Genomic DNA, 13,988 nt, shown 5'->3' on the forward strand with positions numbered 1-13,988 from the left:
TCCAATGGGGTGATGTGGGTGGGAGGACACTAGTGGTCCCATGGGGTGATGTGGGTGGAATGACACTAGTGGTCCCATGGGGTGGTGTGGGTGGGAGGACACTAGTGGTCCCATGGGGTGGTGTGGGTGGGAGGACACTAGTGGTCCCATGGGGTGGTGTGTGTGGGAGGACACTAGTGGTCCCATGGGGTGATGTGGGTGGGAGGACACTAGTGGTCCCATGGGGTGATGTGGGTGTGTGGACACTAGTGGTCCCTTGGGGTGGTGTGGGTGGGATGACACTAGTGGTCCCTTGGTGTGGTGTGGGTGGGAGGACACTAGTGGTCCCATGGGGTGGTGTGGGTGGGAGGACACTAGTGGTTCCATGGGGTGGTGTGGGTGGAATGACACTAGTGGTCCCTTGGGGTGGTGTGGGTGAGATGACACTAGTGGTCCCATGGGGTGGTGTGGGTGGGAGGACACTAGTGGTCCCATGGGGTGGTGTGGGTGGGAGGACACTAGTGGTTCCATGGGGTGGTGTGGGTGGAATGACACTAGTGGTCCCTTGGGGTGGTGTGGGTGAGATGACACTAGTGGTCCCATGGGGTGGTGTGGGTGGGAGGACACTAGTGGTCCCATGGGGTGGTGTGGGTGGGAGGACACTAGTGATCCCATGGGGTGGTGTGTGTGGGAGGACACTAGTGGTCCCATGGGGTGGTGTGGGTGGGAGGGCACTAGTGGTCCAATGGGTTGGTGTGGGTGGGAGGACACTAGTGGTCCCTTGGGGTGGTGTGGGTGGGATGACACTAGTGATCCCATGGGGTGGTGTGTGTGGGAGGACACTAGTGGTCCCATGGGGTGGTGTGGGTGGGAGGACACTAGTGGTCCCTTGGGGTGGTGTGGGTGGGATGACACTAGTGGTCCCTTGGTGTGGTGTGGGTGGGAGGACACTAGTGGTCCCATATTTAAACACAGACACACACACACACTCTGGTGAATTGTTAGGACATTGTGGTCCTGATAAGGTAGGAAAACATGTACACACACAAACACACACAATCACCAAGCCAGTAGTGTGTGAGATAATGCAAAATGCAGTCAACACAGGCAGACAGTGTGTCTGGAGAATAGCAATAGAGGCGGAGCAGAGCCCTTCCCCTTTCTCACCTCATCTCTCTCTGTTTCTCTTGCATTATCCACTGTCATATCCTCATCACACTCATTTTCATCAAGCTGAATCTTTCTCTTTCTTTCCCTCTGTATCCCCCTTTCCTCTCTACTCCCAGCTTTCAGCTTTCCTCTGTGAGATTCTGTCTGCTTCCTTCCTGTTCCGTAAGCAACAGTGTGATGATCCCCCTCTCCACACGAGACAAAGAGACGGAGAGAGGGAAAAAGAGGGGGAGTAACAGGCGTATATTAAGAATGAATAGAATGACAAGATGGCTGTGACAGAGAGATATTAAGAGAAAGATAGAAAGGGATAGAGAGAGAGAGAGATAGATTCATCTAAACCCAGGGGTTGCCATACAGACAAAGGTAGCGCCGTAGTGCATGTGGTCTCTCTCACGCACACACACACTCTCGCACACACACACACACTCGCACACACCGGCATTACAACTGCGTAGGAGTCAGACAGAAGAGGAATGCCACTGGCTTGCACACAGAGTAGCCTCACATTCATAACTTAACAACAACAGGCGCACAAGACACACACATGCACGCACGCACACATACACACACTCAATCAATCGCAGACACAGACTCTTTGTGTGGCTGTAAACATGGGGCTCGTCATGGGGACCTTTTCCATGCAGAGCAATAAGCAGGATCGGACCTATCGGAAAGGTAAGACCTCCATCGTTTATTCTCAGAGTGGGAGACTGATTCAGTTTACTGTGTGTTACAGGGTTAGTACTGTATGTCTGTGTGTGAGAGACTTTGTTATATACGCTGAGTTTACAAAACATTATGAACACCTGCTCTTTCTGTGACATAGACTGACCAGGTGAATCTGGGTGAAAGCTATGATCCCTTATTGATGTCACTTGTTAAATCCACTTCAATCAGTGTGGATGAAGGGGAGGAGACAGGTTAAAGAAGGATTTTTAAGCATTGAGACATGGATAATGTATATGTGCCATTCAGAGGGTGAATGGGCAAGACAAAAGATTGAAATGCCTTTGAATTGGGTATGGTAGTTGGTGCCAGGCACACAGGTTTGTGTCAAGAACTGCAAAGCTGCTGTTTTTTCCCTGCTCAACAGTTGCCTGTGTGTATCAAGAATGGTCCACCACTAAAAGGACATCCAGCCAACTTGACACAACTGTGGGAAGCATTGAAGTCAACATGGACCAGCATCCCTGTGGAACGCTTCCGGCACCTTGTAGAGTCCATGACCTGATGAGTTGAATCTATTCTGAGGGTGAAAAGGGGATGAAACTCCATATTAGGAAGGTGTTCTTAATGTTTTGTACATTCAGTGTATGTATAGGCTAAATTATGCACATATGTGTCTGCATGTACTGCATATGGACTAGCATCCATTAGTGTCAGTGTCAATGCATGATTTATCAGTTTATGCATATGTGATTACATTTACATGTAGAATACAGTCTGTGAGTGAATATGATTACTTGTAGACTTGTAGGCTACAGTCTGTGAGTGAATATGATTACTTGTAGGCTACAGTCTGTGAGTGAATATGATTACTTGTAGGCTGCAGTCTGTGAGTGAATATGATTACTTGTAGACTAAAGTCTGTGAGTGAATATGATTACTTGTAGGCTGCAGTCTGTGAGTGAATATGATTACTTGTAGACTTGTAGGCTGCAGTCTGTGAGTGAATATGATTACTTGTAGGCTACAGTCTGTGAGTGAATATGATTACTTGTAGGCTGCAGTCTGTGAGTGAATATGATTACTTGTAGACTACAGTCTGTGAGTGAATATGATTACTTGTAGGCTGCAGTCTGTGAGTGAATATGATTACTTGTAGACTTGTAGGCTGCAGTCTGTGAGTGAATATGATTACTTGTAGGCTGCAGTCTGTGAGTGAATATGATTACTTGTAGGCTGCAGTCTGTGAGTGAATATGATTACTTGTAGGCTGCAGTCTGTGAGTGAATATGATTACTTGTAGGCTACAGTCTGTGAGTGAATATGATTACTTGTAGACTTGTAGGCTGCAGTCTGTGAGTGAATATGATTACTTGTAGGCTGCAGTCTGTGAGTGAATATGATTACTTGTAGGCTGCAGTCTGTGAGTGAATATGATTACTTGTAGACTTGTAAGCTGCAGTCTGTGAGTGAATATGATTACTTGTAGGCTGCAGTCTGTGAGTGAATATGATTACTTGTAGGCTGCAGTCTGTGAGTGAATATGATTACTTGTAGGCTGCAGTCTGTGAGTGAATATGATTACTTGTAGGCTACAGTCTGTGAGTGAATATGATTACTTGTAGACTTGTAGGCTGCAGTCTGTGAGTGAATATGATTACTTGTAGGCTGCAGTCTGTGAGTGAATATGATTACTTGTAGACTTGTAGGCTGCAGTCTGTGAGTGAATATGATTACTTGTAGACTTGTAGGCTGCAGTCTGTGAGTGAATATGATTACTTGTAGACTTGTAGGCTATAGTCTGTAAGTGAATATGATTACTTGTAGACTACAGTCTGTGAGTGAATATGATTACTTGTGGGCTGCAGTCTGTGAGTGAATATGATTACTTGTAGACTTGTATGCTGCAGTCTGTGAGTGAATATGATTACTTGTAGACTTGTAGGCTGCAGTCTGTGAGTGAATATGATTACTTGTAGGCTGCAGTCTGTGAGTGAATATGATTACTTGTAGACTGCAGTCTGTGAGTGAATAATAAACAAATGTATATTGGACACCAGAGCAAAGTCACAGGGAGGATAACCAACTTGGTTTCAGCACTAGCACTATACCATAGAGTCAACTTCTCCTGTTTTCTGTACACATTGTGTGTGTCCGTGTCCGTGTGTGCGTGCATGTGCGTGCGTGTGTGTGTGTGCGTGTGTGTGTGTGCGTGTGCGTGCGTGTGTGTGTGTGTGTGTGTGTGTGTGCGTGCGTGTGCGTGTGCGTGTGCGTGCGTGTGTGTGTGCGTGTGTGTGTGCGTGTGTGTGCGTGTGTGTGTGTGCGTGCGTGTGTGTGTGTGTGTGTAGACAGCACACTGCTAAGGTAAATAGAGAGGGTTAGGATAATGTCTATAAAAGGTGATGGTATTCACTAGCCTCCACATCTCTGCTTCTGCTCATTAAAACAACCTGCGTTCTGTCTGCCAGTGTCTTACAAGGACAGGAAATTGTGTGTGTTTGTGTCTGTCTGTTGGTCATAAGGGGCATCTTTCTAGCCCCTTATGTTGTGTTCAGGTAATCACTGTAATCCGTCAGCCATTGGTTGTGGCGTGTCTGCTGACTACAGATTGTCACTCACCATTGGACACAGAACTTGAGAGCATAGGACTCCCATACATAGAGCTAAAAATCCTAAACCAACAGAAACGGGGTCTACAGGAGCATTATCCATTACTATAAACTGTTAATCCACGATCTATTCCTGTATTTAATCAGGACATGCTGGATCTGGTACAATTTGAACAGAATTACAATAGCAGAAAGCAGAGCTACAAGCTCCTAAGAAACAGAATATGTGATAAAAACAAGGTGTATCCCTGCAGAAGCTTCAACCTCCAGGATCTAGCTCAACGGTAGCAGGGGCTGCGTCCCAAGGCACACTATTTATATATAGTGCTCTATTTCTGTTCACCAGAGCCCCATATTTATTAGTGCACTATGTCGAGAATAGGGTGCCATTTGAGATGTACTCAGGGACAAGCAGGAACCACCAGGGCTTTGGGGAACCTTTAGTCCCTCTGCTGGCCATCTAACAGGGGGGGTTGGAACCTGGACTTACACATAGAGGACCCACACTGAGAGGACCTATATATCTAGATCACAACACCACCAGACACATACACAACCCCAGCCCAACCAATCAACACCCTCCCAAGTCAACCATGCCCACACCCCATTTAGGCCCCCTCAGATCAGACCTATGCCCCTTCGGCCCATCCCATGCACCCCACCCCCGCAAAGAGGGCCTCAACATGGAAGTCACACATATGCCCAGGCCATGAGCAGGCAAACAGCCCCAACCCCCACTCTTACACTTGCCCAAGCCAATGGCATGTACCAGATACTCAGCAGGCTCTGCTCACACTTACTGGCCTGAGGCCAAACCACACGACCAACAACATTGGACACTTTATGGAACACAAAGCCTTCACTATCTCATCCTGGAATATCCAAGGCCTGAGGTCATCTGCCTTTGGCCTAAAGGGCAGGAACCTGGACTTCATCAAAGAAATACAGACATTGTCATCCTACATGAAACCTGGTATAGAGGAGACGGACCCATTGGTTGCCCTCTAGGTTACAGAGAGCTGGTAGTCCCATCCACCAAACTACCAGGTGTGAAACAGGGAAGGGACTCAGGGGGTATGCTAATTTGGTATAGAGCAGACCTAACTCACTCCATTAAATTAATCAAAACAGGAACATTTGACACTTGGCTAGACATTCTAAAGGAAATGATCTTAACAGAGAAAAAGTATTCCTGTGTGCTACCTATATCCCCCCCACGAAGACAGCTTCTCCATCCTGGAGGGGGAAGTCAATCATTTCCAGGCCCAGGGACATGTACTAATCTGTTGTGACCTAGATGCCAGAACTGGACAAGAACCTGACACGCGCAGCACACAGGGGGACAAACACCTACCTGGAGGTGACAGCATTCCCTCCCCCATATGCCCCCCTAGGCACAACTATGACAACATAACCAACAAAAACAGGTCACAACTCCTGCAGCTCTGTCAGGCGCTGGGTATGTACCTGGTCAATGTTAGGCTTCGAGGAGAGTCCTATGGTAGGTACACCTATACTACTGTAGACTACTTTATCACTGACCTCTACCCAGAGTCTCTCAGAGCATTCACAGTCAGCCCACTGACACCCTTATCAGGCCACAGCAAAATCACAGTCTACTTGAACAGAGCAATACTCAATCATGAGGCATCAAAGCCAAAGGAACTGAGTAATATTAAGAAATGCTATAGATGGAAGGAATGTAGTTTGGAAACCTACCAAAAAAACAGAAGAGAAGAGGTTAACAGAGGTAGAGGGAGGAGGTAAACAGAGGTAGCGGGAGGAGGTTAACAGAGGTAGACAGAGGAGGTTAACAGAGGTAGACAGAGGAGGTTAACAGAGGTAGACAGAGGAGGTTAACAGAGGTAGAGGGAGGAGGTTAACAGAGGTAGACAGAGGAGGTTAACAGAGGTAGACAGAGGAGGTTAACAGAGGTAGACAGAGGAGGTTAACAGGTAGATGTAGGGAGAGGAGGTTAACAGAGGTAGACAGAGGAGTTTAACAGAGGTAGATGAGGTAGACAGAGGAGGTTAACAGAGGTAGATGTATAGTGAGGAGGTTAACAGAGGTAGATGAGGTAGACAGAGGAGGTTAACAGAGGTAGATGAGGTAGAGGGAGAAGGTTAACAGAGGTAGACAGAGGAGGTTAACAGAGGTAGATGTAGGGAGAGGAGGTTAAGAGGTAGATGTAGGGAGAGGAGGTTAACAGAGGTAGATGTAGGGAGAGGAGGTTAACAGAGAGAGATGTAGGGAGAGGAGGTTAACAGAGAGAGATGTAGAGAGAGAGAGAGGAGGTTAACAGAGGTAGATGTAGAGAGAGGAGGTTAACAGAGGTAGATGTAGAGAGAGGAGGTTAACAGAGGTAGATGTAGAGAGAGGAGGTTAACAGAGGTAGATGTAGAGAGAGGAGGTTAACAGAGGTAGATGTAGAGAGAGGATGTTAACAGAGGTAGATGTAGAGAGAGGAGGCGGTTAACAGAGGTAGATGTAGAGAGAGGAGGTTAACAGAGGTAGATGTAGAGAGAGGAGGTTAACAGAGGTAGATGTAGAGAGAGGAGGTTAACAGAGGTAGATGTAGAGAGAGGAGGTTAACAGAGGTCTCTTGAGAAGTTTTGATCTTAGTCAGTACAGCATGAGGTCATAGCTCTGGGAATAATAACAGATGGCTTCTTCTGAAGAGCCTCAGGGAACATGATGCAGTGATCTTCTGTCAACTCACAACACACTACTTCCAATTGGAATGATTCCCCTTAACAACAAAAACATAGCAACAAGAAACCCATCACTAATCTCCCCCCGTCTCTCTCTCAATTCAATTCAAGGGGCTTTATTGGCATGGGAAACATATGTTAACATTGCCAAAGCAAGTGAAATAGATAAAAACAGAAGTGAAATAAACAATACAAAATTAACAGTAAATATTACACTGACAAAAGTTCCAAAAGAATAAAGACATTTCATATATATATATATATATATATATATATATATATATATATATATACAGTGCCTTGCGAAAGTATTCGGCCCCCTTGAACTTTGCGACCTTTTGCCACATTTCAGGCTTCAAACATAAAATTATATAACTGTATTTTTTTGTGAAGAATCAACAACAAGTGGGACACAATCATGAAGTGGAACGACATTTATTGGATATTTCAAACTTTTTTAACAAATCAAAAACTGAAAAATTGGGCGTGCAAAATTATTCAGCCCCCTTAAGTTAATACTTTGTAGCGCCACCTTTTGCTGCAATTACAGCTGTAAGTCGCTTGGGGTATGTCTCTATCAGTTTTGCACATCGAGAGACTGACATTTTTTCCCATTCCTCCTTGCAAAACAGCTTGAGCTCAGTGAGGTTGGATGGAGAGCATTTGTGAACAGCAGTTTTCAGTTCTTTCCACAGATTCTCGATTGGATTCAGGTCTGGACTTTGACTTGGCCATTCTAACACCTGGATATGTTTATTTTTGAACCATTCCATTGTAGATTTTGCTTTATGTTTTGGATCATTGTCTTGTTGGAAGACAAATCTCCGTCCCAGTCTCAGGTCTTTTGCAAACTCCATCAGGTTTTCTTCCAGAATGGTCCTGTATTTGGCTCCATCCATCTTCCCATCAATTTTAACCAGCTTCCCTGTCACTGCTGAAGAAGAGCAGGCCCAAACCATGATGCTGCCACCACCATGTTTGACATATGGGGATGGTGTGTTCAGCTGTGTTGCTTTTACGCCAAACATAACATTTTGCATTGTTGCCAAAAAGTTCAATTTTGGTTTCATCTGACCAGAGCACCTTCTTCCACATGTTTGGTGTGTCTCCCAGGTGGCTTGTGGCAAACTTGAAACTACACTTTTTATGGATATCTTTAAGAAATGGCTTTCTTGCCACTCTTCCATAAAGGCCAGATTTGTGCAATATACGACTGATTGTTGTCCTATGGACAGAGTCTCCCACCTCAGCTGTAGATCTCTGCAGTTCATCCAGAGTGATCATGGGCCTCTTGGCTGCATCTCTGATCAGTCTTCTCCTTGTATGAGCTGAAAGTTTAGAGGGACGGCCAGGTCTTGGTAGATTTGCAGTGGTCTGATACTCCTTCCATTTCAATATTATCGCTTGCACAGTGCTCCTTGGGATGTTTAAAGCTTGGGAAATCTTTTTGTATCCAAATCTGGCTTTAAACTTCTTCACAACAGTATCTCGGACCTGCCTGGTGTGTTCCTTGTTCTTCATGATGCTCTCTGCGCTTTTAACGGACCTCTGAGACTATCACAGTGCAGGTGCATTTATACGGAGACTTGATTACACACAGGTGGATTGTATTTATCATCATTAGTCATTTAGGTCAACATTGGATCATTCAGAGATCCTCACTGAACTTCTGGAGAGAGTTTGCTGCACTGAAAGTAAAGGGGCTGAATAATTTTGCACGCCCAATTTTTCAGTTTTTGATTTGTTAAAAAAGTTTGAAATATCCAATAAATGTCGTTCCACTTCATGATTGTGTCCCACTTGTTGTTTATTCTTCACAAAAAAATACAGTTTTATATCTTTATGTTTGAAGCCTGAAATGTGGCAAAAGGTCGCAAAGTTCAAGGGGGCCGAATACTTTTGCAAGGCACTGTAGTTTGCTCTCTCTGTCAAACGATTTCTCTTCCCTGTTCTCACTCACCACTTCTCACTCTATATGCAAACTTCCTCTATCTGACGTTATCAGGTCTGATCGGGACATCCACACTGCATTCTACACTAAACTCATCGCTGGCTTTGAAACATGTGTTGGGCTAATCTTGTTCTGTGAGTGTGGGACAATCTAGTCTAGGTTAGTGTGTGTGTAGTGAGTGTGTCTTTGGGTTAATATCTCCCTCAGCCACAGGCTAAAGAGGCTACATCAGCAGCATTAGAAGAGCACATCTCCCATCCTCTCCTCTCCGCGCTTCTTCTCTCTGCTCCTCTCCTCTCTGCTCCTCTCCTCTCTGCTCCTCTCCTCTCCTCTCTGCTCCTCTCCTCTGCTCCTCTTCTCTCCTCTCTGCGCCTCTCCTCTCTGCTCCTCTCCTCTCTGCACCTCTCTGCTCCTCTCTGCTCCTCTCTGCTCCTCTCCTCTCCTCTCTGCTCCTCTCCTCTCCGCTCTGCTCCTCTCTGCTCCCCTCCGCTCCTCTCCTCTTCGCTCCGCTCCTCTTCTCTCCTCTCCGCTCCTCTTCTCTCCTCTCCGCTCTTCTCCGCTCCTCTCTGCTCCGCTCTTCTCCTCTTCTCCGCTCCTCTCTGCTCCTCTCCGCTCCTCTGCTCCTCTCCTCTCCGCTCTGCTCCTCTTTGCTCCCCTCCGCTCCTCTCCTCTTCGCTCCTCTTCTCTCCTCTCCGCTCTTCTCCTCTCCGCTCCACTCCGCTCCTCTCTGCTCCCCTCCGCTCCTCTCCTCTCCTCTTCGCTCCTCTCCTCTCCTCTCTGCTCCTCTCTGCTCCGCTCCGCTCCTCTTCTCTCCTCTCCTCTCCTCTTCTCTCCTCTCCTCTTCTCTCCTCTTCTCTCTTCTCCGCTCCTCTCTGCTCCGCTCCGCTCCTCTCTGCTCCTCTCCTCTCTGCTCCTCTCCGCTCCTCTTCTCTCCTCTCCGCTCCTCTCCTCTCTGTTCCTCTCCGCTCCGCTCCTCTCTGCTCTTCTCCGCTCCTCTCTGCTCTTCTCCGCTCCGCTCCTCTCTGCTCCTCTCCGCTCCTCTTCTCTCCTCTCCTCTCCGCTCCGCTCCTCTCTGCTCCTCTCCGCTCCTCGCTGCTCCTCTCCGCTCCGCTCCTCTTCTCTCCTCTCCGCTCTTCTCCGCTCCTCTCAACTCCGCTCCTCTCCTCTCCGCTCCTCTCTGCTCCTCCAGCTTCATCAGTAACCCCCATCATACCCTCACATCAACAGACACCACAAGGATCAGTTAGAACTGCCAAAGAGCTTTATTAGTCACATGGCTCCATCCAGGGGTGATAATCCACTGCCCACAGCACTGTGTTAGGACTGCCAAAGAGCTTTATTAGTCACATGGCTCCATCCAGGGGTGATAATCCACTGCCCACAGCACTGTGTATGTGAGTGTGTTGCTGCGTGTGCATGCAAGCGCATGTTTGTCTGTGCATGTGTGCATGTCTGTATTCACGTGTGCGCATGCATTTTCCGCTGTCTGTGTACCGTATTTTCACTGAACAAAAATCTAAATGCAGCATGTAAAGTGTTGGTCCCATGTTTCATGAGCTGAAATAAAAGATCCCAGAAATGTTCCACATGCACAAAAAGCAAATTTGTTTACATCCCTGTTAGTGAGCATTTATCCTTTGCTAAAATAATCCACCCACCTGACCGGTGTGGCATATCAAGAAGCTGATTAAGCAGCATGATCATTACACAGGTGCACCTTATTCTGGGGACAATAAAAGTTTTGTCACACCACACAATGCCACAGATGTCTCAAGTTTTGAGGGAGCGTGCAATTGGCATGCTGACTGCAGGAATGTCCACCAGAGAATTGAAAGTTAATTTCTCTACCATAAGCCACCTCCAATGTCATTTTTGAGAACTGTGCAGTACGTTCCAACTGGCCTCACAACCGCAGGCCACGAATATGGTGTTGTGTGGCTGAGTGGTTTGCGAATGTCAATGTTTTGAACAGAGTGCCCCATGGTGGCGGTGGGGTTATAGTATGGGCAGGCATAAGCTACAGACAATGAACACAATTGAATTTTATCAATGGCAATTTGAATGCACAGAGATACCGTGACGAGATCCTGAGGTACATTGTCGTGCCATTCATCCTCTGCCATAACCCCATGTTTCAGCATGATAATGCACAGTCCCACTCACCAGACATCTCACCCATGGAGCATGTTTGGGATGCTCTGGATCGACAGCGTGTTCCAGTTCCCGCTAATATACAGCAATTCCGCACAGCCATTGAAGAGGCTGCCATTGAACTGCCATTGAACAGCCATTGAACTGACTGGTTTTCTGATCCGCTCCCCTACCTTTTTGTTAAGGTATCTATGACCAACAGATGTATATCTGTATTCCCAGTCATGTGAAATCCATAGATTAGGACCTAACAAATTTATTTCAAAGGACTGATTTCCTTATTTGAACTGTAACTCAGTAAAATCTTTGAAATGATTGCATGTTGGTGCTGGTCAGTTCCTGGATGGGAGACCAAATGCTGCTGGAAGTGGTGTTGGAGGGCCAGTAGGAGGCACTCTTTCCTCTGGTCTAAAAATATCCCAATGCCCCAGGGCAGTGATTGGGGACACTACCCTGTGTAGGGTGCCGTCTTTCGGATGGGACGTTAAACGGGTGTCCTGACTCTCTGAGGTCATTAAAGATCCCATGGAACTTATCGTAAGAGTAGGGGTGTTAACCCCGGTGTCCTGGCTAAATTCCTAATCATCCTAATCATCCCCAGTTTACAATTGACTCATTCATCCCCCTTCTCTCCCCTGTAACTATTCCCCAGGTCGTTGCTGTAAATGAGAACATGTTCTCAGTCAACTTACCTGGTAAAATAACGAATAAAAAAATAAAAAAATGTTGTGTATATATTTTTGTTCAGTATAGGTTGCTTGATGTGTGTGTTTTGCTGAGTGGTAGCCAAGCTTAAGTTCACTATCCTCCACAGAGTTTCCAGTCTTTTTTCATTTCATATCCAATCCCCGAGGAGCCTGAGTGAGTCATGTGAGAAGCCTATTCAGTCATGTGAAAGGCACCCTGATTAAAGCTGGTGTGCTGAAACGCGTTGGTGTTTAATGGTAAAGAATCACTTTCTATTCAAATGTCATTGGAGAGGGGCTGAATATGTCTGACCGCCAGGAATGTAGACGTGAGAAGTTAAAGCTGAGGAGATTAGGGACATTCAAACATCATAAATCTCCAGACAGAATTTCCAAGAAGAGTGTAATCAAGGGTGTATTCATTCCGTCAATTCTGTTGAAAGAAATGTCTTCTGTCACCGCAAATCTTTCTCTCCACCTGTGTGCACCTACGTTCAAAACCTTCATTCATAGGCTAGGTTGTAGCAACCTCATGATTGGTACAGGTCAAATGTGAGTATCATGTAGTAGTTTAAACCTATCAATGTTACACTGAACTGGGTGAATGGAATATGAATGACAGTCCTCCATTATGCTGACATTTTGTCAGGCCATGCTGACAAAAACAATTATCATCTTCCCTTATCTTAAACGGCACTGACCGACCATAGATTTACTGTCAAAACTGCTTACATCCCTGCTCCCACTCCCACAGTACTCCCAACCTATAAACTAATCAGAAGAAGAATCTGTTCTGAACCGAGAACCCAGTCTGTCACAGACAGCACCAGGAGCAGAGACATCACATCAACCCAGTCTGTTACAGACAGCACCAGGAGCAGATACATCACATCAACCCAGTCTGTCACAGACAGCACCAGGAGCATGGACATCACATCAACCCAGTCTGTCACAGACAGCACCAGGAGCAGAGACATCACATCAACCCAGTCTGTCACAGACAGCACCAGGAGCATGGACATCACATCAACCCAGTCTGTTACAGACAGCACCAGGAGCAGAGACATCACATCAACCCAGTCTGTCACAGACAGCACCAGGAGCAGAGACATCACATCAACCCAGTCTGTCAAAGACAGCACCAGGAGCAGAGACATCACATCAATACAGTCTGTCACAGACAACACCAGGAGCAGAGACATCACATCAACCCAGTCTGTCACAGACAGCACCAGGAGCAGATACATCACATCAACCCAGTCTGTCACAGACAGCACCAGGAGCATGGACATCAACCCAGTCTGTCAAAGACAGCACCAGGAGCAGAGACATCACATCAACCCAGTCTGCCACAGACAATACCAGGAGCAGATACATCACATCAACCCAGTCTGTCACAGACAGCACCAGGAGCAGAGACAAAACATTTCCAGTAAGATGAGAATAATAGCAAGGCGTGTCAGAGAGTTTGGCAGCTCTATTGCCTCTGTCACCTTCTCTGTCTCAGTCTCAGAGTATTGGTGACCCATCAATAGGACTGGGATCCTCAATCATCTGAAGGAAGGTTCATCATTACTACTGTGTACTGATAGAGATAACCCAGTGAGCAAAATGTGTCAAAAAGATGGCTTTGAAAATATGTTTTAGTTGTGTCTTGTGCTCATTGGGAAAGCAAGGTCTGAGATGGGTCTGAGACAGAGAGATACTTGTCTTTTGGACTGTGAGTCAAAGGAACAGAGAAGGATGTGAAATTGGTATTCTGAAGAGACATATTCATGACTCAAGGCTCGTGAAGTCTATCCTGATAAATACCGGATGTCTGAGGAATTTTTAAGACGGTGAAGGAAAGGATTTGATGCAGAATAAATATGACGTATGAAGGTTTACAATATCTACACAGATGGAGATCCATATCTGAGGACTGTGGAGGAAAGCAATGGACATTAATGAGCAATTGATTTTGTGAAGAGATATGTGAAGAGATATGTTTATGTCTCAAGGCTCACAAAGTCTATCTTGATAAAGATACACTACATGACCAAAACTATGTGGACATATGCTT

The 13,988-nt window shown here is 46.2% G+C and overlaps 1 protein-coding gene across 1 annotated transcript in view; it reads left to right on the forward strand.

Annotated features, from left to right (window-relative positions):
- The first annotated feature begins 1,121 nt into the window (after positions 1-1,121).
- LOC139390517 (A-type potassium channel modulatory protein KCNIP1-like) overlaps positions 1,122-13,988 on the forward strand; it is a 54,036-nt gene continuing 41,169 nt past the window's right edge. Inside the window, exon 1 of the mRNA XM_071137671.1 lies at positions 1,122-1,827. Within this exon, the coding sequence (XP_070993772.1) occupies positions 1,764-1,827 (64 nt within the window). The 5' untranslated portion in view covers positions 1,122-1,763. The remainder of the gene's footprint in view (positions 1,828-13,988) is intronic.

The sequence above is a fragment of the Oncorhynchus clarkii genome, chromosome 31 (assembly GCF_045791955.1).
Source record: "Oncorhynchus clarkii lewisi isolate Uvic-CL-2024 chromosome 31, UVic_Ocla_1.0, whole genome shotgun sequence".
NCBI classification, from domain to species: domain Eukaryota; kingdom Metazoa; phylum Chordata; class Actinopteri; order Salmoniformes; family Salmonidae; genus Oncorhynchus; species Oncorhynchus clarkii.